The sequence below is a fragment of the Oxyura jamaicensis genome, chromosome 19 (genome assembly GCF_011077185.1).
Source record: "Oxyura jamaicensis isolate SHBP4307 breed ruddy duck chromosome 19, BPBGC_Ojam_1.0, whole genome shotgun sequence".
In the NCBI taxonomy this organism is placed as follows: domain Eukaryota; kingdom Metazoa; phylum Chordata; class Aves; order Anseriformes; family Anatidae; genus Oxyura; species Oxyura jamaicensis.
The window spans coordinates 7,261,295-7,287,743 of record NC_048911.1 but is presented as its reverse complement, the minus strand read 5'-3'; the positions used below and the strand labels follow the sequence as shown (position 1 = coordinate 7,287,743).

Sequence of the window (26,449 nt, the reverse complement as noted above, 5' to 3'; positions counted from 1 at the left end):
ATTATCTGCAGCATTTGGAACACATGCTATTGCTCAAGGTCACACAAATACCAGACAGTCACACCCAAAGAAGAAAGGAGCCTAAGCAATTCTGTTTGAATTTTAGTTGCCATACCTGATTTTTTGCTTTTCTTTCTCTTACACAATACTGAAATACCGAGTACCACCAGAACATACCTGGAACTAATATAATATCCTTTCAGTAAAGTAACCAAACCATTCACTTGAATAAAGCCCAACCTAAAAAAACACAACGTATGCATTTTAAGATATTAAAGGAAAATGCAGAGCTGATGAAGGCAGTCAGAGAAGCCAAAGAAAGTGGTTTCAGAACAAAATTAAGATTTACTCAGTTGGCTGTGTACACAAACATCTGCATTTCCCAACTACAGGAACATTCCTACTTGGGTCAGTTCCACAGTCAGTTAGCGTTGCAGTGCAGTCTTGATCACAATCAGAGATTATTTGGGATGCTGTTTCAGTGAAGAATAGCAGCTGAAACTCTCTCTTTTTACTTAATGTTTCCAGGAACATGTTCTGTCCTCTGTCATATTTGATTTTCAAGTTTTCTCTAAGCAACAATATATTGTACGGAAAAAATACCAATAGGCATTTTGTAACAGTGATACCATCTAGAATTAGCACTCAGCTTTGTACCCTTGCTCATTAATATCTAGCATCTTTTAGTAGCCGAGATAGTGACAAGTATTCTTGGAGTCTGCCTAGATTTCCAAGCACCCTTTTGGACCATGGAACCACTGTAAAAATTAAGATATGCAAGATAAAGCTCTTTTTGTACATACCCCTGTGGACAGCCCCTGTAAGATCTGGGCCAGTTCCCTCTAGGCTAAAAGAGAATTTAAAGAGAGAGGTAGCACATACATTCTTAGTGTTTATCTGTGCAATATACACAGCTCCATACTCAGACTCTTTTTGCTCAGGACTAATATTCTCATTCATATTTCTACAAATGTTGATGCAAAGCAACGTACAAAGTCAGTTATAACGATACCATTTAAACTGAGAAAACAATACCCTGGGGTAACTTGACCTCCATAAACCATTTTACCATTTGTATTTAAAGCGGTCATCATCATAAATCTTATCCCTCCCCCATGCCGTTATTATCCACGCATGCAGAAGGGGGCTCTCTATTCCAGTGCTGGTATTTGTGTATCTGACATATGCATTCTATTCCGTACTCCCTGCAGTGCCGTCTCCTTGGCTGTATTCCCAGGATCCTATGCTGCATCATCTGTGCAGGTTTTCTTCTCCCCTTGTTACTCCTCCCATGCCTCTTTAGCTAGCATCTTGCCTCTTTATTGGCTGGCAAATCTCATATACCTTTGGATGCGAGTAGTCACTATTAAATTGGAGGATTTACACGCCGATTAACTGCAGAACAGGATCTGTCTTCGCGTTCCTATAAGTTGCTCTTTAGGGGGTAGAGGGAAGTATATAAATATTCCCCCTCCCCCCAAAGAAATCCCTTTCTGTTTAGTTTCATTGTTCTGTTACAAAGCCAAACCCTGCAGAGGCTGTGACAAATAGGGAGGTCACGATCAAATTTAATAACATCTCACATTCCCCTGGAAATGCCACCAGGGAGCAGACAAAAGCAAGCATTTGCTGAGCTCCTGGGGGAGAGAAGAGTATTTGCACTGAAGTCCTTGGTATGCAGATGGTGTCGCTGCCTCTAGAAACAGGCTTAGGTTTGAAACCAATAGGAACAAGCTGATGGGCACAGCACTGAGGGGGAGAGCGTGCCACGACACAGCTCAGGAGGACAAGCTATACACCAAGTGCTGGCTTTTTGGTTTTGCATCTCTGCTGTGAAGATTGCGAACTTCTCTGCTCGATCAGTAGAGGGAGCGCAGAGAATTCTGTAGATGTGGGTGGAAATAATAATAATTAAAAATCACTGAATACATGAAAAGGGCCGCGTTGCTTTGCGAGCAAGCAGCTGCGCCCCCGGGTAGGAGCACACGGGACAAGGGCACCCCCGTGTGGCCGCTCGGGGCTCGGCTACCCCCGGCTTTTCACCTCCTATGAGCACGGAGCTGGGGCTGAAGGATGCCCAGAAAGGCGAGGCTGCAAGGCTCAGCAGGTCCCACCGGCACGCTGAGTATTGCAGGGGGAAGTTAGAGCTGTCACCGCCTTGTAGCACAAGGAAGGCTCAACCAGGTTCTTGGCAAGCCAAGCAGTTTCACATGAAGTAGACACTGCTCCGGGATCTTTGCACCTACCTGTGCTGGGCTTCAGCCGGCTCTCAGCAAGCTCAGAAATGGCTCCTGTTGTAATGGTCTTCTTCAGCCTAGAGACTCCAGAAGTTGCTGTCACCCCTGGTTTTGTAAGCATATCATCGCTGCTCGCCCTCTTCAGCTGCAGGAAAGAGATGTTATAAGCAACCAGAGGATTAAAATGTTGACTGTTCCTATCAAGATGTTCAAAAGGCCAGGTTCCTGGGAGAAAAGGACTATTTCTGTAAAGTAACCCAATGGAAATATTGCTTTGATAACACCACTAAGTAATTTAATTAATTTTGTATTATTTGTATTGCATTCCGGATTTTTATGAAGTGGGTTATGAGACTACTGTTCCAATAACAAAGAAGAAAACCAGGAGAGACTGTTTAAATTAGCAAGTAACTGAGCTGGAGGGAGAAAATAGCCTACAGTAGTAGGCTACTGGGTACCTCCAGCTTCTCAGACACTGCCCCGAATAGCAGTCATCATATTTCCTCACTGGTTTACATTTACTGAAGTAATTAGGCCTCTGCATCTAAGTGCCAGCTGCAGAGCCTGACACACAGAATAGGTCAAAGCTGTGAATAACTGGCTCCACACTTAATCTGCCTGTCAAAAAAAGGATCCTAACAGGATCCTGCTGGCTTTTGTCTCGCCATTCAGGATCATTCACTTTTGCTCCAGTGGTGAACTCAGACAGAGGCATCTGAGCTATTCCAATAACTGCCATTTTCTTCCTGTGTTTCTCCCAAACAGGAGTCACCAAACTTTGTGGCAACATAAACAGGATTTTTTTTTTATTTTTTTATTTTTTTTTAACATGAAAAAAGAAAATGCTGGAGACTGAGCCAAAACCCCAAAATAACTTCGCTGAGAAGCTCAGGCTGCCGGTATGAAGCAGCCAGTATATGATCTAGCACAATTACAAATTGGAAATCCTTTATCTTAAGCATGCCATAATTTCAGCTATTTAAGCTCCTCGTTTATTGAAAAGCAGTGAACAAAGCTGGCCAGCAGTAGCGTGACGGGGCCTAATGCTATTGGTATTGCGAGGGACTGTAGGACTCAGTTCACGAGAAACCAGAAGTCTGTTCACAAGAAAGCATTCTGTTATGTGGCCACCAAGGCAATCATTCATAGCAAAGAAAAGCATTGTTCTTCAGGACAGATGAAATGTAGAATTCTAAAGATAAGTGCTAATACATTTCATACGCTTGGAAGAAGGGGAACTATTTGCTTTACTTGCTATTTAATAGCATGTGTCTTAAAAAATATATTAGATGTCACTAATTTACTGGTAAGCCTTATTGTACGTGGGAAAACAAGGGCCTACTGTTGCTGTGCTGTTGGTTTTGGGAGGGGAATTTGCTTTTAAAGCAAGTTTACTCTAAATGCATACTTAAAGCAACGTAATTCAAGCACGATGAACTCTTAAGATCAAAGAAGAAACACTTAAATGACGTTGCTTCAACAAGCAGAAGTAGCATTTTATCTCAGAACTTTTGGTCAGCTGCTTCCCCATTTGTGGGAATCTCCGTAACAGCCTGTGTACCTCTAATAACAGCTTCTAAATAACTTCAAGAGAGATATTTTAAGCATTTTAAAAAGACCAAAGCTCTAGGTCCTCCTTAGAACAGTATTTTTCCACCTTTTTTCAGTCTGTGTACACCTAAACTATTTTCACAAATCAAACGTCCTTTAGAAGTTGTCCAGGGACACCAAGGGAGCCCATGACCCACAGGCTGAAACCACTCCTTAGGTTAAATGAAAAAGAACGCACACCAGCAGAGCTCTCTCTGTTTAGAGGTTCCTAAATGTAAAATCTTCAAGCAAAATGAAATCTCTCTCAACTCCAATTCCTTCTCCCTTTCATCTCTTCCTCTTACTCAGAGTCTGTGGTTTCCTGGACCCCATGAGCATGCAAGTTTCAAAAGCTGGTGTTGATCTACTCCAGGAAACCAAACATCTAACGTTTTGCTTTCTGGCACAGGTTTTGTCAGCTCCCTCCTACTAGCAGAAAGAAATAATCTGAACTTTCAGACACGTAGAAACCTCTGCAAGCTATCTGAAGTAACTTATTCAGTGCGTCTGCTTTAACAGCAGCAACCATGCTGCCTTTTTCTGTTTCTTTGGGGAAACTACATTGATCATCTGGCATTTGCAGACATTCAACAATTTGAAAAATATCATCTGTAATTTGGAAGAAAATCCTCTACATTTAGCACCAGACACAAATCAACCACATCAGATTTCCTGATTAGTCACTTCAGTAGCGTTCCTTCAGAGATGCTTGCCTCAGCCATAACACAATACTCCAATGACACAACTTGCCTGGAGACTGAAATGCCCTATTGATAAGATGCTTGGGGCATCTAGGAGTCTACAGAGCAAGATAAGGAAATTAATCCTTCACTTGAGCGGCTGTGAAGATCAGAGATGCTTAGATCTCCTGTTGCTTGAGGTGCTGTAACACGTTATATATAGTTTGGTAAACTTGACTGTCGGAAACAGTTATAACCAGGAAGCCCCTGGGTTCTTTTCATCACTGTTATCTTGGTCTGTATTTGAGCCACAAGGTTATTTTTGTTTGCTAATTACGAAAGTACAAATACAGCGGCATTTCAGGTGTATTATTGTGTTCTTAAATAGCAACAGACTTCTGGCAAAGTAGGGTTATTCTGACAAATACCTACGAGGAAAGAGGTTTCAAAAAATGCTTGTGTGCCATTTGTCATCAACATGTTTTGTTACTATGTTTTGCCTTGAGGGAAGAGAAGCACAGATTTTTAGGAAATCTAGAAAATTCTAGAAATCTATTAATGACTCTTTCAATTAATTTACATATGTAACATATCAGCTGAGCTAAGAATTTGCCATTTATTTTTCTCAGTCTTTAGCATTAAGGCAATTCCGTGGCACACAGATGGTGTACGAGAACCTGCTCACACCTTGCATAGATGCAAGGTCCCCACCACCACATGCAAAGCATTTTCAGAAATGTGTGTTAGTCACACATACAGCACCATTATAATCTCTCTATGCTTAACAGATTGGCCAAGGCCACTCTAAATCTCAGGCTGTGATAATGTTCCAGGACTAAAGCAAAGTTTTATCCTGGAGTGACTGTAATATTTGCACCATCCCTACCGGTTTGTACCTTGCTGAGCCGAGATTCAAAGGCCAGTGAAGTTGAGGACTTGGATGTCTTCATTCCTGTTGAGGTGGTGGTGGAAAGCGACTTTCCTCTGTCAACCCCATGACTCGCTTGCTTTGCCACTGCATTCCAAGGCCTGGCAGTACTCTTCATTTTTTTTTCCCCCAAGTAACTCACCTTACAGCCCCTAAAAAAAAAAAAAGGAAAAAAAAAAGTCTTTATATCAACTGAAAGATAAAAAGAGAAGCAGAGATATCTAACAAGTTTAAAGGGCTCTAAAGGACAGGTCAAGCTTTATTCCTTCTCTTGTAAAAACAAAAACTCCACTTACTCAGCCTAGAGAATCCTTCAGAGCAGGCTGCTGCCACTTAGATTTTTAATGCTGGCTGGTAACATGAAACAACACAGAAGGAACAGTGACTTTTGTTTGCACTGTGCAAGCCAGAAACCTCTGTCAGCCACAGAGCACCTACAAAGGCTGAAGCACAACAAAAGAGAAACTGAGGACAGCGACGTGCAGAAATCCACAGCGACTGACGACAGCTGTGGCATAAAAAGAAAACTATTTCTCTTACTATTAGATTTAGCATCTAATAATCGCTTTAAGAAAGTTGCGAGAAGCAAGTTTCCTCAGTTATACAAAGAATATCTTTAACTTCGAGTCATCCAGAGAAGCAGCTGATGTTGCCACAGTGATTAAAAAGATGTTTCACAATACCGAGATTTACAAAACACGGTAAAAATATCAACTTCCTTGCAAACAGAAACACACACAACCAAAACCAGATCCACTATTCCTCAGAGATAAGCTTCTGCAAGAGAGAAATCCTGCCAGGAATCAGCAAATAGGAGTCAATTTCTTTTTTTGGATAAAGCTGAATAAATTTAATCTGCCAGCAAGAACAACGAGCGTTTCTCTCAGTAAGCAGACTGCTGCCAGTTAAATAGCTAGCTCAACTCTTGTCGATCTAAATACGTGCATTTTCAACCAGCCGCTGCCCAATCCAAACCAGGAACAGAATAAAATAATTATATTTAAAATCCCACAAGCCTGCTGGGCTGCGAGTGGGAGGGAGGGGAGATTGCCTGGTATCTCGTCGCTTCCCCCACTTCAGCGTGAGCAACAGTAGTCTTCTGCAGCTTCAATTTCTAAAATAGACACAGGATGTATTTGCACACCAGTTTTGCGTCGGCAGAAGCTAACTTGCATCTTTCTGTGCTGAACAGGTACCAAAGATCTACAGAGAGATCAATATCTAGAGTCTCAGCGAGGGGAAAGCACCCAGTAAGCACCCGCCGTTTATCACGTAAAAGTCCAGCTGGGCTGGTGGGAGCTCAGACAGCAACCCTCTGAGAGAGATGCCAGAATGATTTCTCCCTGTCTGAGTCAGTAGAAGGGGTTAGCTCACATCCCGTATCGTGCAATTTGCTTTCTGCGTTATTCCATGTTCACAAATAAGAACACTCACTGAGCACAGGGAAGAGAAACCACTTTGGGGCCAAGTCACGCTGGGCACTGACGGCACCGTCCAGGTGCCACGATGGGCTGCTTCAGGAGCGTTTTGCAGCACAGAGGCAGAAGGACACGCCAAGTGCTCTGCCGCTGTCTCACAGAACAAAGCTAGCAAGCGGCAGGTCCTGCTTGTCCTCGACACCTCTTGCAGGGAGGGCTGCCTACTTTCTGCACAGCTCTAACCTTCCAGCTCCTAAATACAGAAATAGAAAAGTTGGTGTTACTAACTACAGTCCTTCCTGCATCAAAATTCTTACACGCAGCATGGAGCCATCACCGATCTCATTAGAAGCGAGAGCAGTACTGTCTTTGTTGATGACGATGCTGATCGCTTAGCTCTTATTTTTTAAAGATCTGTGAGCTATACTACAACAGAAAATATTTAGCATTCTCAGAGTTCATGCTCTACCTTAACAAGCTTTGGTACTTTGCACATATTTAATAAGCCATTTTATAATGAGCATGCCATTCACTGTATTTATCTGGGTGAACAAGCAATTACACATGCAAACTATCTTCCTGATGAATCTCCAAATTATGCAGATTTGGGGTTTTATAGAGTCAGTGGTTGCACATACCCTCTGGATTTCTTCAGAACTATCTCATACTTCCCTGCCTTAAGCTGCACAGATGCTTTCTTGATATCCAAAAGAATTTAATTTTGAGTCACCCGTGGCATTTCAAGCTGCAGTGGAGTGATATGCTCATTAGGCCACGATGCTGGAAGTGAAAGGAGGAGGTACTAAAAAAAAAAAAAAAAAAAAAAGGCAACAAAAACCACACACAAGAAACCCAGCCAGTAGCCTGAAGCAAACCAGCTTTTTCATGTAATGATGGCTGAATCGTGCCATGTGGATTGAAAAGGATTGTACCACATCAAGCAGATAAGACCAAAACTGAGAAGAGGACATTTGGATCTGGTTTTCCACGTATTTACATGGGAATCAGCATCTATAAAATATGGAGGCAATGCTTCTGCTGTAATTGGCTCACCTGAACCTGTGCTGCAGATAAAAAGGTTTCAATCTCTGAAGTAGAATCCCAATACTTTTCACAAGCCTTACTTCAAAGAATAAAGCCGAGTTTCACACATATTAAGCTGCTTTCATTCCTAGACAGGTGACACACATTTATTAGAGGTACTGCTTTGGGAGCAGTACAAAATAAACTACTTCCCCCCAAAAATAATAATAAAAAAAATCCTGCTGTTCTTTGATGAGAGCAGGAAATATGTTGTAAGCGTCAGCCTCAGCTTTTTCTACCTTCAAAATTCAATTTATTGCATGACAAGAAAATAAACTAAAAACAAAAAACGTTTTGTGGAGATTACCGGTAGTTGGAGCAATGGGGAGCCCCAGAAGGTCAGTATCATGCAATGGCTCGGTAGGAAGGATAAACGTGCTGAAATAAAGCGTAAGGACAGAGTGCCACTAATATAAACTACAATATATCCTAGTACATCACAACGGCAGTTTTGAAGCAGCCACTAAAGGACACCTGAACGCACCCTTCCGTCCCAAATCTTAAGCTGGGCAGTCTTCGAACTGCTCAGTGGCAGCCTCTGCTTCCTGATGTGGTTTTCAGGGTGAGGGTGGTAGCAGCAGCTTGTGCAGACCGTCCTTCTGAGCTGCAGAAATGACTGAAAGCAGCCGATCGCCATGAACTATATCATGATAACCTAGCCTTGAATGATAGCTTGGGAACGGGATCACCACTGACTTCCCATCACAGCTGAATGAATCTTAAAAGACTGTCCCTTCCGCAAGTCAGGGCGAACACGATACTTGTGCATGTATTCATACTGGAACTACTGCAAGAAAGGCAGTCAAAAGACCCCCTTTGGCACCCTACCTTCCAAGCCGTGTGTATCTGCGATTCGGCATCTGTGCAACTGCCAGCAGGTGACGGCTCCCAGTTAGCTTAGAATGTATTGATAGAGGCAGGTCTACTGTATTTTAAATAAATAACAGCATTCCCCTTCAAAAGAACCCCAGAGAGATTATGACATGTCTCTAGGCTACCCACAAAGAAACCTGAAAAAGAGAGCAGCAGGAAAAAAAAAAAAAAAAAAAAAAAAAAAGGCAGCTTTACACAGGGGATGCAGCCAAGTTGCTTCTGCAAATACAAAGCCAATCACTACTTTTACACACATTACGTCTCAATACGTTTCAGATGAGACATGCTCCTGCTCACTTTCCTGGAAGATGACTCTCCAAGCAAAGTCTGGAGCTCTACCATTTCAATTCTCATTCCTTTCTTAACGTTTTACAGGGACTAGTGGCCACAGTCAAAGCCGTGTCATACACTGCTTGAAGCCGCGCTCAGAAAATGGGTGGAAGCTGAAGATAAGCAGCAGTCCCACGTCGAAGTAAGTGGGGGTTCGTGCCAGGGCCATGTTGCTTCAGAGCAGCAAAGTCAGTTCCATCCCCAGTAATATTCAGAATTAGAGTGCAGGTGTCAGTCTTGTTTGAAATAAATCTTTTGTATTCAAAACTGTTGGTGTCTGAGTGCCCCTCTCCTCCGAAACAGGTGCTGCAAATGAAATAATTGGAGGGTTCATAAAAATGGAAAGCTGGTCCTGACACAGCCTTTGCTCTCGGTAATTCTCAGAATTCCCTGCAGGCACCAGGCTTTAAAAATTCAGGCCGTAACATATAGCTCATCCCTTCTCACTTGTATTTTAAAAGGTCTTTGGAAATTTTTGATGTGGACTATTCTGGCAGTTGTCAGAAGTCTTGCAGTGGAAAGACGGTCCATTTGACTTCAAATTTTATTGTTTTATTAAAGATGGAAAACCTAGACATCTGTTATTAGGCAGTCCACATGAATATATTAATAAAGTCCTGAGAACCAGCCTGGAATTATTCCCATTTTATGGCTAGAAAAACTGGATTAAGAATTTATCCTGACTCTCGCAGGCAGGCAGCATCAGCAGAAACAACCTAGATCTTGGATCTCCATCAAAGGAGTAACTCACCAGCCTCGTAGAGCAAACTAGGAAACACTGCTGGCCGTCAAATGCTGCTTTACTCTGAATAACTAAAAAAGAATAGATAGATTGAACTGAGCGATGACAAGCAATATGATTTTATGGCCAAGAAAGCTAGCAGTTGCACTAGTAAGTAAACAAAAATCATTAACATCCGCAGAAATTAATTTACAAAGGCAAATCCCTCAGAGGGATGGTAATAGGCAGAATTTGTCTGTACCCCTTGTATTTAAAGAATTTGGGTTTTGGTGCTCGTGTTTGCGTGTGATGCTTCTCAACAGGACAGCGAAATTGGAGCAGAGTCATTCAAGTTGTTCTGGCAAAACCAATGAAATAAGAACGATGAACACTCCTTACTAGATCTGGAGGGTAACATACAGATGGCAGGTTCGCCGAGACCTGTGAATGCCCAGCATTTCTGACAAGGGAGGTCGGTGGCACCAGCTCTGCAGGCTGGACTCTCCCAGGACAGACATCCGTAACTTCGCTGGGTTGAAAACCCCAATCCCCAGTGCCATTTCCTTTATTACAAGGTCTCATGAAATCAAAACACAATTCTCTTCCCCCCCCCCCCTTTTTTTTTTTTGGCCACGTGAGGTTTGCGTCATGCTTCCACTGTCTTCCTTCTGACCTGATCAAACTCTTTTCAGACAAACTACCGACTGGAACACAGAAACACCCAACAGGTTCAGGAAGCCGTACAGCCTTTCCTAGCAGCCAGCTGGAAGCTCTGGGGCAGGACAGCCGTTGATGCTAAGATAGGATGCTTTTCTGCCTTTCACATCAATCCCTTTTAAACAACGTTCAGGCTCGACAGATGCTCCCGTATGACTCATCGGGATTTTGTAGCTGATACCAGGAATGAAGCCAGGGCCACAAACCTGGGGAGCTGACAGTCCCATACAGAAATTGCCCATGTGGAGGTAGCACACAAAACCCATCTGGAAATAACATTGGGCTAACAATTAAAAACAACCCGCTTACTCCCCTGTGGTCATCTTTAGCAACCTAAGACATTCAGTTCAGCTCCACATGTGTATTTCCATATCTAACACATCCCCTTTTCCCTCTACTTGCTGTTAGCATGGAAGACACCGCAAACAAGGTAACTCCGTGCAACCCTCCTCCACTACTCTTCCAAGCAGAGACACTTGCAGGTTTTTTTTTTTTTCTGGTACAAAGCTTAGCTTTCATTAGAATTGGATTTAAAAGCCCACAGAAATCACAAGCCAAACCACCCTCTTCCACCCAAAAGCAAACCAGAGGAACAGACAAGATAGGTCCATTTCCCAGCACCTCATCCCTAAGGCTCTTGCTGGCCACAGAAACAGAAAATCAATTTCAAACCTGACCCCAGTCACCTGGGCAGCTGCTTCCTCTGGTCTACCTCAGCAGACTTGCTTTCCAATCTCATTTGCACCTGAATTTTCATATTCTGCTGGTAAAGTATGAGAAGACAAGACAACACTTGGAAATTTTCATGTCCAGACTGCATGTTACAGCAGGGAAAACTCTGCTGGTTTTATGCACGCCTCAAGCAAAGGTGTTTTCATGGTTATTATTTTTAACTTTCAAGAGCGGAGGAAAATGTAGAGTAATAATACAGCCAGGCACTTAGAGCATCCAAGTGTTTTTGCAAGGAGTTAAAAACGTAGCTGAATTTTAGATAGAAAACAACTACAGAGAAACGAAGAAACAAGCCCAAGGTCACCCAGCTAATCACTGGGGGAATCCAAAACAAGTAACCAGCCCAAGGATTTAACCAGCAGTAGTTGTGATATAGCTTAAGGGGGACATCTTCAGCATCTTCTTTTAAGGTTGTCTGAAGATTGTACACTCACATGCAAAATGTCCTTAAAAGAAAACAAAACACAGAGTCCTGCTGTCCTGCAGGACTCCTAAAAAACTCAGAAGAGAGCTGGCATCAGATGAGAATTTTCTTTACAGAGCACAGAGCTCCCCTTCCTCTACGTTATGAGCAACTGCTGCAGAGCCAGTCCCTGTCCCTTCCCCTCACGGTAGCAGGTGGGAGCACACAGCCCATGGAAACTCCCTTTATCTCCAAAGACACTTTCTTTACCTGTGGTTACAGTGCTAAGAGAATCTCATTTTTGTGTTGCTTAAAGTGTTTCTTGCTTATTTCCTTAGCATTCATAATTTTCTAAACGGATATTTATTTACCAGGATATAAATATACCAACTGGTTACAAGCACCTGTAAATAGCAGCAGAAACGGTCTAGGCAAAGACAGCTCCAGGTAGCCACAAATGACAGCTTTCTGGCCATCAACTTCCCAAACCATCCCAACCAGACTGCCAGGCTCCAGGTCAGCCACTGCAGGCCTCCAGTTCTCAACATGGCTGAAAATAAAATCCTCTCTTCCCACAGCAGCCATTAGGGTCACTGATGATTTTTCCAGGCACGGACGGATGAGAGCAGCACGAAACCTCCTGTCCATCCTCCCCCACAGAAGTTCTCCCTGGAGGTTTAATTTGCAAATTTTTTATGCTTAGTTAGATCTCAAAGAATGCAGAAATCACAACAAAACCCTCATGGGTGCATATGGACAAAGAATATACTTAGCTGTATTTCCCTTGTCCTCGTTCTACATTACTGGCCATTTAGAAGACAGGAAAAAATCACGCAGCTTTGCTACTCCTCTAGCTGAAATACCCAGAAATGTCATCCAGCAGTGACTGATGCTTAAAAAAAATAATAAACTCAAGCCAAAGCTGTACTCTGAAATGGCTGGGAACCATCTCCCCCAGTAATCTAAATGCTGCTGGTACGTGGATATTCAATTTTCTCCTCCACCCTCGCACTGATTATCTAACCAGTCCCCACCACGCATCTCAGAAGAGAAGCTATGCTTCCTCCCTGCGACCCCTGATCTTACAAACATGGGGATAAGGAAACAAAAATACCAACAGATCTGTAATTTTTTGTGCTCGTGAAGCACTCCAGAAGAAAGCAGCAGCTACCAGCTGGATGGAACAAAACCTGAAGTTCTGAAGCACAGCCGGGTGTTGGCCATCAGCAAACCACCCATCGCAGTTCTCTGGTGCACGGGGATGTTGTCTCAGTAAGGCTGAAATGACAGAGGACTGATAAGATCTTTCACTAACTTCAGGGCAGAGACGTGGACTTGAACGTGGCAATTCTGAATCATGCACACCACGTTACCCATGGCTGCGTGCAAGGGAAGAAACTCGACAAGAAGGGAAAGGACGGGAGCACGCATTCGTGGGCGGCATGTTCTCAGGCAGAGGCAGCGTAAAGCAAAGCATGGAACAGGGCAATACTGCGCAGAGGTTTTATGGTCAGTGTATCACAGGCTGAGGACAAGATGGTTTAGAACCATTCCAAGGTAGCTTCTGCCCAGTAATCCAGGTTGTCTAACTGCTGTCCCAGGGAACACAGCACAAACTGGTTAACACATCTGGTTTTGCCAACAAGGAGGAGGAAAAGGTTTCATTTCAGATAGAGCAAGAGCTGTGTAACTGCTAAAGAATAATTACAAGTGGTTTACTGGGTAATTACCTGCCATTACATTTTCCTGTAGCATAGGGGGTAGCTACAGGTACAAGGAAAGGAAGGAAGGATGATGTTTTAGCATGGCAGACATGCCCAGCATGCCGCTACACACTCTTGCAGTTCCCATCTTCTCGAAGCATCCGTGGATGACAACCACTGTCAGTGCACTGGCTTGGGATTCCACCCACTTCTATCCTCAGCTCCAGCACGCATTTCCTGTACTACCTCAGCCATTCCCTATTTATAGGAACAGGCTCAGTCCCTACACAGCAGGTTTATGAAGACAAGCACATGAATGAGCAGCATTCACGTGCCTTGCAAAGAAACCCCACTGAAAAAGTAAAAATGAGAGACCAACATCTGTCAGAGTGCACAACAACCCCACAGATCGCCGCATGCTGGGATGTTTCCCTGACTCCCCTTTGCCATCTATCACAATGCAGAGAAATAAAGAGACCTGGGAGCTATTCCATAAGGAGATATTTACCCTCCATTAAGTGCAGAGTAGGTCACTTATTAGCTGTAATAAATGGGCAGCTTCTGAACTTCTGTGAGTGGTGATGTGAGCTAACTGAAAGATTTCGTCGGGAAGAAGACAGCAGCAGCAAATTCCAAAACTGCAGGAGAAGCTAGAGGACTTCTGCATTTTAGAAATATAACAAAGAGGAACAGAACAGATTTAAACAATGCTATCAGGGGATTATGACTATGACTTATGGGGCCACTAAGGGAGCAGAAGGCCCACCTTGGTGCACTGCATAATGAAATAAAATTTTAGAACTGAGCAAAGACAAGAGGTTGCAGACATGTGCATGTTAAGATGAGGCATCCCTCTGTTAGTTAGCTGTCCAGTTCCGTCAGCAAAACCCAGTATATTTCAGCAAATCAGCCATCCTCTCTCCAGCTGAGCTTACAGGTACAGAAGGTACCTTATAATTTAGAAAGGGTGGAAGAACAACGTATGAAACAGTATTTGGGAGGGGAGACAAAGCATTAGGAGGGGACATCCAGAAGAACTTAAGACAGCGTACAAAAGACAGGGGTAGAGAATCCCTGCTTTCAAACCAGTTCTACCAGTAATCCCTCACTGCTCCATACACAGGACTAAATTAACATCTCTGTAACTCTCCAGAGCTAAGTTACCTGCTATACAAACGCTATTATTAGCACTATTGTTATTACGATCGAACTTCAGCCCAGCGACCAATTTTAAGGGCAACTGTTAGGCTGCTGCATGTAAAGGTCCTGCTGAGAATCCCAGCAGCTCTTTGCTCTGCTCTCACAAGAGGGGAGCCGCCTGGCACGCTCTCCGGGGCTTTCAGTGCTCCCCTGCAGAGCAGCGAGCTGCCAAAGCTATTTGCTTAGCAGCTTGTTCCCTTCTGCCCTTTCCCGGCTGGACTACGTGAACATGCAGTAGCAGAGACAAGCGGGCTTGAGATCTTGCTTGGTTTAACTGTTGGAGCACAATGCTAAATTCCCAAAGAAAGGAGATGTAGGCACAGAAACCGCTTCATCCCCTCTGTCTATAGGCTCCACGTAGTCGAGCAGAAGCAAATACAGTAGGCAGCTCTCCAGACTCACTTTTATGTTGTTACAATGGCTTTTACATCACCCCCAGCCCATTTTCTGCTAAGGCAGAGTTGTTTGCACCATACATTTCTTGTTTCCAGCAATTTAGTTTTAATTAGTGAGATATGACAAAAAACGTTGCTGAGCAAAACAGGTACATTGACTCCAGGTTTACATTGCTGCTCCCACAACCCCCCTAGAGATGATAACTCCCACCTTAAAAAATCAAATACTTACAGTAAAAGCTCGTCCTCTTTTCTGCATTAAGAAGAAAACTGTCTCCCACTAGCTTCTGACAGCATGTGCAAGCCAGACTGAAAATTCAGGGCTTGAGTTCTTCCCTGAGAGGAAAACCACATTGCAGCGAGACACAGAGAGCTGCTTGAGAAATGATTCACATACGGAAGCAAGCTGGCTTCACCAGCGCTTTGGCATTCAGCACACACGCGCACACATATGCACACTTGCTTACTCAGGGGAAAGAGAAATATTATATTTTCATCAAAGCGAGGAAGATTTATGCAAGAAAGCCGTTTATATCCCACTCCAAAACCCGAAGGTGCTTCAATGCATAAAGCAGACAGTTTCTTTCAGCATCTCCTCATCCAGCAGCAGAGCTGGGCACTGGGCAGAGGGCAAGAGCCCCAGCCTGGTCTGTGTGATCCAGTCAGGTGGGAACATGCGGTACCTACAGCGTAGGAAGGGCAAGGAAGGGGCCATAGAAAGAAGGCATTTTGCAGAGGAAATCGCAGGGATAGCTTCCAGAAACTTTTATATTCCACACTAAATCTCTCCCACAGAATGCCAGCAGTCACAGCCAGAACAGCTTACGACATTTCCCGTGCCTGCACCATTGTTACAAAAAAATGAAAAGGTGTGTGTGTGTATACGTGTGTGTGTGTGTGTGGAGGGAAGATGCATTAAGACAAAGGCTTCTGCAAGAAGAAGTAGGTAGAATCAGTCCTGAGCAACTTCTCGTGAGCTGACCAAAAAGCGTCAGTCTGTTCTCCATTTAGAAGAGAGTGACCAAGGGACAAGGGGAGCAACGCTCAAGAATATCCCACTTGCTTGATCCGAGGAGCATTTCGTCTCTGAAAATGGGCAGGACCAGAGGTTCTAACAGGGTTACATCAGGCAAGGACAGCATCAAGTTAGAGGAAGCAGAGAGGATGCAAAGAGAAATCAAACCCAGATGTACGTTTCAACCAAGAAACTTGATGTGTTTAGAACAGGGGTTTTTGTTTGAGGCTGTGCAGAGGGAGATGTTTGCTCCCTGGGGGATGTCTCTCACCTAAGACTGAAACTAGAGATCAGGAACCTCCTCCTGGACTGCAGCAGGGACTCTGTGAGCCACCAGTGAGAACCTAACATACAGGCAACCTCATAATAACAGAGGCAAGATTTACAATATGATCCTGGAACAGTTGCTGCAGCTGAATAGTTCAACCTTACTGCACCTTTTGGAACTCCGTATTCTGTGTGCCACAGGGACTGAAAGGAAGCTAATGCTATGCCACAGGTTAATTTACTTTTCACTTCAATGTTACCACCATCATTGTTATTGCAGAGTAACCAGACCTTAAAACATAGAGTGAGTCCAAGCCGAGTCCCTTCTAAACAGCATGGATTTTGGATCCAACTTTGCGATATCCCTGCAAGTGGGAACTCTTACCTTCAGACCTTAAAACACCAGAACAAGAACAATACCACACCATGACTTACTTCACAAATGATAATGGTCTATGTTTGGCAGGTGCCAAGCTTACCTTATTAGCTCCAAATCCCTGAACATCCACCCCATCGTGCCAGCTGCTACTGGAAGTTCCCACCTACCTGCAGCGCCAGCCCTTCTAACCCAGCCTGCCTCACACCGATACTTCACTATCTGAGGACAGACTGCATGATCACAGGCAGAACTTACCCATTCCGTATTTCTATACATCTGATATTTAGAGATTATTCACAGCTCCGATAAGGCAGCAGTACTTTCTGTCATTCCTATTAACCAAATTCTGGTAGATAGTGATCTCCATGAACTGTGTCTCCTCCCCAGGGAAGCACCGTTCAGCACTGCGTGCACAGACAGTGAGGTCGCCCAGGTACACGACTCAGCACCATCTGCTGTGATGACAGACCACCTTCAAACAGGGCAGATGCAGCCAAAAACTACTGACGGAAGATTGCAGACCCCTGGACCGGAGCACATAAAGGAGAGGGCCATCAGCTGCACACACCCTGCCACAACGCCTCCTTGTCTGAGGAAAACAAGCACTGGCAGGACCGCAGCACACTGTCGCTTTGCCACTGGTGGTGAGTTCATGCGGGCTGGGGGAGAGCAGCCTTGTCAGCTCGGTAGGTTTTCCTATCCTCAGGCCAAGAGAAATAAACAACTGAGATGAGGGGCGTGGGGAGGAGAGAGGAGCTTCTATATTTCGTTCTCAAAGATATTTTTTTTAGCTTTGATAAACACAACTTGACCAAAACCTAAACATGAAAATGTTTGGGTGTGAGGGATAGTCCCAGCATTTACATGCTGCAGCTTTAGCAGACGGGCTAGCATAGTGCCACACAACTTCCCCAGACCCAACAAGACCAGACAGTGCTTGTTTATTTAGCTTTTTTGGTAGCACTTATTGCTATAATTATCTGATGTCTTTACTTAGACCAAAGAATTATTCAACACAAAACCTTCTGAATTGAAAAATTGCCTTTCTGTTTAATTAACAAAGAGCCCAGAAACAGACAGCTCAAATGAGTTGGCTAAGGTCATAAAGAAAGTCTGTGGCCTGTCCAGGGCATTAACTGTAATTACTTTCACACAGCCGGGATGAGAAAACGATTTCAAGCAGCAATATATATATTTAGTTATATATAAATCTGCCAGGTTCTCACCCAACTTGTACGTTTGGCTGAGAGCCAACCGGACAGTTAGGATATTGCTTGCGTGGTCAACCCACTGCCCCCGTGACTCTGCATCAAGGGGCAGGAGTCACACTAAATCCCGCTCATCAACGCGCCTTCAAAATTCGACATTTGAGGAATTTAAATGCTTTGTGTTGCAACCTGCATCGTCTGGGCAGTTTGACAGGAACGAACACGGATGACACACAACTTAAAGGAGTGGGCAAAGGGCAGAATTTCTGGTGGCACAGCTCATTTGAGATTCAAATGCATAAAGAGCGTGGAAAAAAAGGGCTCATACGCGGAACAAGATTAAAAATATCTTTACATTTACAGATATTTATGCTATGTTTAACTGCTTTTGTGCATGCAACAACCTTAATTACAAAGAGAGAGATTCCATAAGCAAGGCTATTTATGTCAATAACAATGTCTTCTTAAAGCAAGTCTCTAATTCAGTCAGAAGACTTGGAACAGCGCTGTCTGGAGTTACAAAACCAGAAGTAATTACAAAGGAAAGGCTGCACCAGACAGTGGGTATTAGTGGAGCCAGGCCATGGCTTTACTCCCTCTTTCCTCCTTTTTGTACATAACTGATACAAACTTCTTTATTTTCTCAGTCCCACTACAGATGTCAGGAAGTTCAAGCAGCCAGTCGACATTTGCAGAATGAATCATGGGGCACCGCTTTCCACTCTGACAAAAACAACTGCTGTTCAGTTAGCGAGATGATGCTGATCAAATGGGTGGATAGAAAAAGTGAACTCCCGGAACTGCTGCCAAAAAAGCTCCACCAGCGCAAGGAAGCTGTGTGCTCTCGCTCACAGAACTCCAATTTTTCCCTGTCTTAGGGACTATTCTGCAGTTTCATTTTCCCATTTATTTACCTGCAGAGCGCAGCCTGTGGCACAGCTACCAGCTTTGTCCCATAACTAGAGAAAACACTTTTGCTGGAAGAAGCTAGAATCGTTAAAGCTGGAGGAAAGCAGATACGATTTATGGAACACGGAGTGCTACAGGAGACAGAAAAAGCAGCTTCCTTTGTTGCCTGTTGCCAAAATTTCAGAAGACCAGACAACAACTTTCAAATTTCCAAGGGAACAGCCACTAAGTACGTCAAAAATAGAGTTAGGAAACTGCCTGCTTCAGAAGTCAGAGTCTGTAAGAGGAGCCAGCATTTTTCAGTATTTCTGTCATTTCCGACCAGATCACTGAAGAGTTAAGAGACATCTATCTACCAACAAAACCCAGCCCCCAGAACACGACAAAATGAGGAAGGAAACCTACGTGGCAAAGAAATATTCACGGATTCATTGTCAATCAATTATTTAAAATACGTCTCTCATTATTTTTGCACAGTTTTATCCAGAGAAGTTCATTTTTCTCTGCAGTTTTCAAATGTCTCTGAACTTTCTTAGGCATAAGAGGCACAGCAGCAGACCAGGGATCGCTTCACCACAGTCTCTACATTTCTGTTCAAAATGCAGATAAATCTGAATGTGTGAAAAATGCAACACTCAATGCTCTTCTCTGAGAGGAGGAGATAAGACTCTCCGTGTTCTTTCTGACTTAACTGAAAACTTTGATTTAAATGTTGAAATTAAAGACTTGGAAGAGGGGGAACGTCTCCATTCTTTGTTATTCTTCAGTGCTCATTTTCTGGTGCATAGGCTGGGATACAGCACTCATTAACACTGAGAATTACCATATTCAAGTTGCACAGCAAGTTCCTTCTACCTACACAGGAAAAATACTGCACAACCCTATTTGCTCCCGTCGCTTATTGTCCGAGAAAGATCACGTGCTGGAAAAGCTAGCGTTTGATCACCTAACAGCAGAGAAATTGGAACAGGTATCCATTAGAAACGCTAACGAGCCCCCAACAGAAAATCATTTCATTAAGGTTTTGCTGATCACTAACAATAGAGCTGTGCAGCAAAATTAAGGACTAGAGAAGACGTGTGCTGGAGGCTGCCTTAGAATTAAATCCCCGATGGGATGGGGTAGGAATGCCCCACTGCTTTGAACTTTTTGGCGCATTTGAGGGAGATGCAAATGAAAGACCTGAGTTGCCAGCTTTCATTTCAGAGGGACTTGCACTAGAACTGCTGACAGCCCTGAATGGAGACAGAACCGCGGGGTACTCCTGGCTGCATGGAGAGCATCACAGGGAGCCCAGCAGCAACAAAAAGTAGGACAAATTAACACAAAAAGGATGAAGCACAAGGAGTTCAAATCCCAGGGGACAAACAAGCCCTCTAATGTAGATCAGGATTTCAGAAAAAGGGTATCTCTAAGGTTTGAGTCCTTATATAATAATATCCTAGAGTTTCCATTTGTTCTTACTCTGTTTTTTTTTTAATAAATTACTTAAACAGAATCAGCTCATCACTGCAGCAGCTTAGTAACTCTTACCTGTTTTAAAGGTTGAAAAACAAAGGCAGCTAAATTATTGACAAAGTATCAAGATCTAGTAAGGATCTACGGTACTCCTTGATTTTGGTTCCTACGTAATAAGAAGTCAGCAGTTTTGCAAAAGACAGGCGTATTGGTATAGATTAGGCACCCAGAAAGGGAGCAGAAAAGTTTGGCTTTGGTGGCCTAATCGAAGCCAGGAAAAGGGAGAATCTAAACTACAGCAATTCATTGCTTCCAGACAGCTCGTATGAATGAACGTTTGCTGCTGCTTCAACTTTTAAGTCAGCTTAGCACACTGGAGAAATATGCAGCTGAAATGTGAAGTACTCAAACACTGAGATCCCTCCAATATTAATTGTCATGTTACTGAGTAAGTATTGAGAAACAAGCAATGAAATAACGCAAACAAATTTCATTCTGAGATCCTGGCTCTGCTTTCAAGATTCCTTATGAAAGTTAGGATTTCTCTGTTACCAATCATAATTACTTCAGATTTGGAACTCAGAGTCCACATTTGGCCCACTATAATCATCTTATTCTAAGTAAAATCAATTCTGAGCATTTTTAAACTCAGCAAAGGGATCTTCACGTGTGGATCATGTTGCCTAAGAGGCAGGTAAGGACAAATACCCGTCCTTTGTCCCCACAAACTCCTCCTCCAGAAGGGGTGGAATTCTTTCGCCCACACAGGTAGGCAGCACTGCCTGCTCTGGCTCTGGCATGTCACTTGTCCCCACACACTGACCTGGAAAGTGAATGCAAATTGCTCCTCTCCTCAAGGTCTCCTTCCACGTTCTTGACCGGCACAGCCAGACTGAAGAGCCTGTTACGTGAGCAGAAGCCTCACTCACAGAACGGTGAAAGATGGAAGGCCAGAAGCAGCAGGTACACACACAGCTAACAGAGTGGGAGAGCAGCGCAAAGAGGTGCTCAGCTTTCCAAGTCGCTATAAAAGCAAATGATAATTTAAAATCTCCAGCAGATAGCGAGATAGGAGGGTAATGAACCAAGATATCAGTGCATGAGAAGGAAGTATCCTATGGAGCCTGTGACCAGTCACCATAACCAGTTTCATAAATAAATGAAAGCAGAACAACCCCTGAGGTCACAGAGTTAGCGTGAAGGACATGAGTGACCTGCCACTTGGAAAAGCCTGCAGGAACAACTGGTGTTACAGAGCAAAAGGACTAACTGGGCAAGCACACAGGAGCTTGGGAAAGAAAGCTGATAGGGGGGAAGGAAGGGAAGATTAGGGTATTAAACACAGCAGGCAAGTCACTCTAGATGGTGGCCAGCTAGCACTGCTAGCCTGGTACACAACAGCTGAAGGCCTAAGGCAAAAGGCAGCAGTTTGGGAATACTAAGAAAGAGGAGGGAACATAAAAGCCAGCTCTTTTTTTTTCTACTCCAGGCTGAATCAGCCTGAACACCTCTGCCTGTTTCTATGGCAGAGTACCCCAGTTTTGCATCCTTCATAAGGATTAATTAGTTCACTTGTTGGCAGCATCAATAGAAAGGCCAAGCGTTGGACTGATCAAGGAAAGCGACATTCTCCTATTCCTGTAGGAGCTTGCTGGTAGAGGCGTGCTTCCTAAGGGAGGTCTGGTCCCTCGTTGCATATTTAACTGTCCTTTTTCTCCAACCTGAGGACACCAGATGCCATCAATCCAAAGACCTTCCAGTACCGTTAACATCCATTGCTATTAAAAGTAAGAAATACATTATATTTTCTCTTTGATGTTGTGTGTGATCTTATTGAAACCATGAAAACAACAGCCTAAGCGCTCTACCCTGTGGTATCTCAAGGAGCTGGAAGCCTTCTACCAGTGAGAAACTCTTGCAGCAGTTACCATGGTGACACCCGTAATAGATATTTAAAGGCAGCTCACCCATAATCATGCCTATTAGGTACCAAGCAGCTTTGGTAAGAAAGACATAAAAAGCTTGAAACCAGGGACCCGGGCCTAGGGATGGTGTAAGAGGACAGGAAATTTATGGAGAGGGACCTGCTCATACATCCGCTCGGCTGGGCACCAAGGGCTCCTTCTGTTCAAATCTGAAACAGCACTGAAGTTTGCAGAATGAACTATTTTTAGCAAGCCATTTAAAATTTGATTCTTAAGGCCACGTTTCAATAGCAGGAGCTCTATGAATCCTTACAGGGTTGTCCTGGCCAGAATAGGAAGCTATGCTATGGCTCAGACCATGGTAGGGCTGCCAGAGACCACCCTGCCCACCGGGGCTTCCTCCCAGGAAGGGAACACCACTGCGGGTACTGCTGCTCCCTGCGCCCACCCAGGGGCCAACACCATCAAACCTCCCCGGCTCTGGCCAGGTGGACAAAGAAACGGGGCCAGGCTGCTTTTTGAACACCACTGTGCAGTCAGGAAACACGGATGCTGATAGATAAGCAGAATCCTTGGTGAATAAGAAACATAAACATCAAATAATTTCTTGAGGATCAAACATAACAAAGTCCACAGGGTCAGATCTCCAGCTACAGAACCACTTCACCAAGCGGGCTAAGTCTATGCAGCTTTTATCAAATTGAGATGTCCTTTCTCTTTTTGCTGCATATTTCCATGACAACTTCCCCCCCGTACCAACTTCTTTCTATTGGAAAGGTCTCTCAAACGAGAATTTAGGCTTCTATAGCAACAGCTAAAATCCCTGGGAGATGATGATGTCTGAAGCCTTATGCAGATCTTTTTTTAGACCCTGAGGTACAATGCAAGCAACATGGATGAAAACAAAAGTACGCTTAATATCAGGGAGATGGGAAGAAGGGAACGAGAAGCTTGCTGCAGTGGGACAAACACCAAGGAAGCACGTTACTTTCAAAAAGGATGTGCGCTTTGAGATCTAAAACGTCAACGAGAGAGGAAAGACGGGATCAAACAGCTTGAAAACCCACATCCTGCTCCTTCTTGCTGAGTTACAAAGCAGAGTCACAAGGAACAGTCTGCTGATTCTAAAAGGAGATCTTATTGAAACGCACATATCTGTATCTCTGCAGCCTCATACATTGACCTGGAGAAATAAAAAATCAGGCTGTCCTTTCGGTTTTAATTCCCACCTAGCTGCAGTATGATCCTTTAGTAGTGCTTTAGTTTTGGCCATCACGGTGTCAGTATTCTCCAGCAGGGAAAGCCTTTTCACCTCAGAAAAAAAAATAACTGCACTCACAAACATAAAATCGGTGAAACTCATAGAAGCCAAGGGAAGTATAGACATTAAAGCAACTTCCAGTCACTGAATTTAGGGATATTCCGCAAAGCACTTTACTTCTCTAATGCCCTTTTAAACCTAAGATCTTAAAATCTTACAAAAAAATATGACCTTCGCAAGCTGGATGGGAAGTAAGAATGCACCAGCCTAAATTTATAGCTGAGGGTACTCGAGTGGAAATGTGAAGTGGTACTTGCAGAACCATGCTCAGAGCCCAGCAGACTCCCACACAAGCCCTTGATAGCCACTGGAAGCCTCTTTGCTACAGGAGAGGCAAGGTCTGCAGCGTGACCAACTAACACGATTGCAAAACAGCCGTACTTTCTTCTGCTTGTGGTGCGACTGAAAGCTTCTCCTTTTTTCCCCCATGAAAGCTTCAGTTAATCTGTCCTCTCCTCCTCTCGTTTGCCTAGCTCACTGTAGTTCTGGTAAAGGAAAAGGGGGCAGACAGGTGTGTGTAAGAGTGAAAAAGAATGGGTTAATCAAACTACATTTAACTTTCATCTTCAGCCACCTCCTGCCCAGTTAATTTCAGAAAAGACTCTGGGAACCATCCGTGTTTTACAAAAAGTTGAGAGCTATGAAAAATTTTGTTTTCTGTTTTTAAATAGCAACACTAAAAATGACAAAGCTTATTCTAAATGATGGAGCTCTACAACTAAGAGCCATGCACAACCACAGTTTCAGGCAAAAATATTCTTTCCAAGGTTTAGACTCTCTGCCCTTTGGGATCCTGTTTGGAGAAGCGTTGGATGAAGGCTGAATCACTGTACAGGTCAAGTGGAATAAAATTATTTCACATCCCTACGTGCTGCCCTCTGCTGAAACGCTGAGCACGTTCGTGCATTGGGTCCATCACAGGCCGGTGAAAAACTAATGATCAGCTGCACCTAATGCTGTCATCACCCAGGGAAGAGCTGCTCACACAAAATGGAGATGTTTCATCTGGGACTAGGCGAGGATAAAAGTAACCTAAGCTCGCCTGTAATAACCTGTACTGGCCTTAACAGTTCCAAGATGAAAGCGTGACTTCAGGCACATCATTCAGATGTTAAGAGCCTGGTGAAGGATGAGGATCGATGCCCTGGCTGCACACGTCTGTAGTGATGAAGGTTCAGAGGTTTATGGAAGGTTCATACAAAAAGAAGAAACAGCTTAAAATTTCAAATGAGTAACTTATCAAAGGAGTCTCAAGCTCGCAGATTCTCTCTCAAAGACTTAATGCTCCATCTGATTTCACACACATGAGAAGTCCTTTCAGGCTGCTGAGATTATCCAGTCAAGGCCATGTGTTTGTTCAGACGTGGAACAGAAAAGAACACATATGGGAAAAGGAGAAAACCATTTCAATACCTAAGGGTATATACTCAATACCTAAGGGTAAATATATAAATTATATATGTTCAAATCTATATGTGTATGTATAAGTAAATATAACTATTAAAAACAAATATTTTAAAAATATATTTCTAGAAAAAAATAATAATAATAATAATATTTCCAAGCAACTCTAAACCCGTGATTTTGTCTAAAACCCAGGAACAGATTTAAAAAAAAAAAAAGCAAAAATAACATTCCAGCTATACATGGAAACTCTCAGAGCTCAAATTCCAGATCCAACACATCTTTCTTCCCTTTACACCTCTGGAAAATAGGCTTTGCAGTGTGACTTCAAGATCAGCCCAACTAGGTTAGTTTAGATCAAGGTGAAGATTGAAATCTACAGTTAAGGGCCCCTTAGGGAGATCATCCTGCCAGCAACCTTCTCTTTTATGTAAAGATAACGTTTTAGTAGACTGTAACAGCATGCTTTTCAACAGCTTCTGACCTTAAAAAGAAGAAAGGGACCAAGGTAGTTTAAAAGGAAAAGGATAGAGACGGAGAGAGGGAAGAGCACCGGGCAGGTCTGATGGTCCAGCCAGTAGAGGGCACTGGAATTTAAGAGGAAAAGAGGAAAGTTGTTGCAAATGAACTTCATCACTTCATTTGAAGTGGTAAAACCATCAATTTAAATCCTTATTTGAACCTACATATCCAGCCCTAAACTGAGGCATAAACAAAATACAGTGAAAAGCATTAAATAAATAAATAAATAAAAAGATTACTTCAGGATTACTTCAGGAATCACCTTTCAGGGTGTTGTATGCTGTCAGGCAGATTTCACATTTCAATTATTCCTCTTAAACAATGAATTATCCTTTTACATCATTTTCAGTTAACGAGGTGGAGTAATCTGAAGCATCCTATTGAAACGATCACAGCTGTTCCTCAAGGGTTAAAAACTTACAGACAACTTTTAAAATTAACGCAAAAAAAATCTCAGAAAGAAGTCAACAACGCTTTTTTTTTGAAGCGTGTACCTATCCGCACGCGTGCTCGGCTGTGCGGAACGCTGGTTCTAGTGCAGAAGGCACTAAAACTGGCTAAATTAAATGAAACACAAGCAAGGCGGGTAGGAAAATTTCAGTCTTGGCAGCCCCTTGTTCGCCAAGGGTAAAAGGCACAGAGGAATTTCTCACCCCGCTACCTAGCTGATCGAGCACAGCAGAGCTGAGGTTTCTGTGAGACCTGACGTGGGCTCAGTGTGCGTTTTGTGACAGAAAGACCAATTCTGTACCTCCTCCAAGCACACCTGATAAACGGGTCCTGAGGCAAAACCGCCTCCTTCCACCTGAGGAAGCAAAAGGCGCAGCTGACAGGCGATGCCCGCACCCCTGAGCTCCCACCTGAGCACCGCGGACGATGGAAGCGCTGCGGGATCCCTGCCCTGGGCCCCCCCAGGCCGCCCCCCGGGGCTCCCCACGCTCCGGGGCCCCTTCAGGACCCTCAGCCCCCGGGAGAGGGGGGGGTGCCGGGCCCTGCCGCCCCCACACGTCGCCGCGGGGGCTCCCCCGGCA

General features: G+C 43.8%; 1 protein-coding gene across 7 annotated transcripts in view; it reads right to left on the bottom strand.

Annotated features, from left to right (window-relative positions):
* Positions 1 to 26,268, bottom strand: part of SPECC1 (sperm antigen with calponin homology and coiled-coil domains 1) — a 93,376-nt gene extending 67,108 nt beyond the window's left edge. For 4 of the 7 annotated variants that reach the window (XM_035342949.1, XM_035342956.1, XM_035342955.1 and 1 more), the window contains exons 1-3: positions 15,243 to 15,385; positions 5,404 to 5,587; positions 2,247 to 2,382 (exon numbers count right to left, since the gene is read on the bottom strand). In XM_035342949.1, coding sequence (XP_035198840.1) covers positions 2,247 to 2,382; positions 5,404 to 5,553 — 286 coding nt within the window. In that variant the 5' untranslated portion in view covers positions 5,554 to 5,587; positions 15,243 to 15,385. Of the gene's footprint in view, positions 1 to 2,246; positions 2,383 to 5,403; positions 5,588 to 15,242; positions 15,387 to 26,169 lie in introns of those variants that run through there. The other 3 variants (XM_035342952.1, XM_035342953.1, XM_035342950.1) reach the window with 2 other exon arrangements.
* Between the last annotated feature and the right edge of the window lie 181 nt (positions 26,269 to 26,449).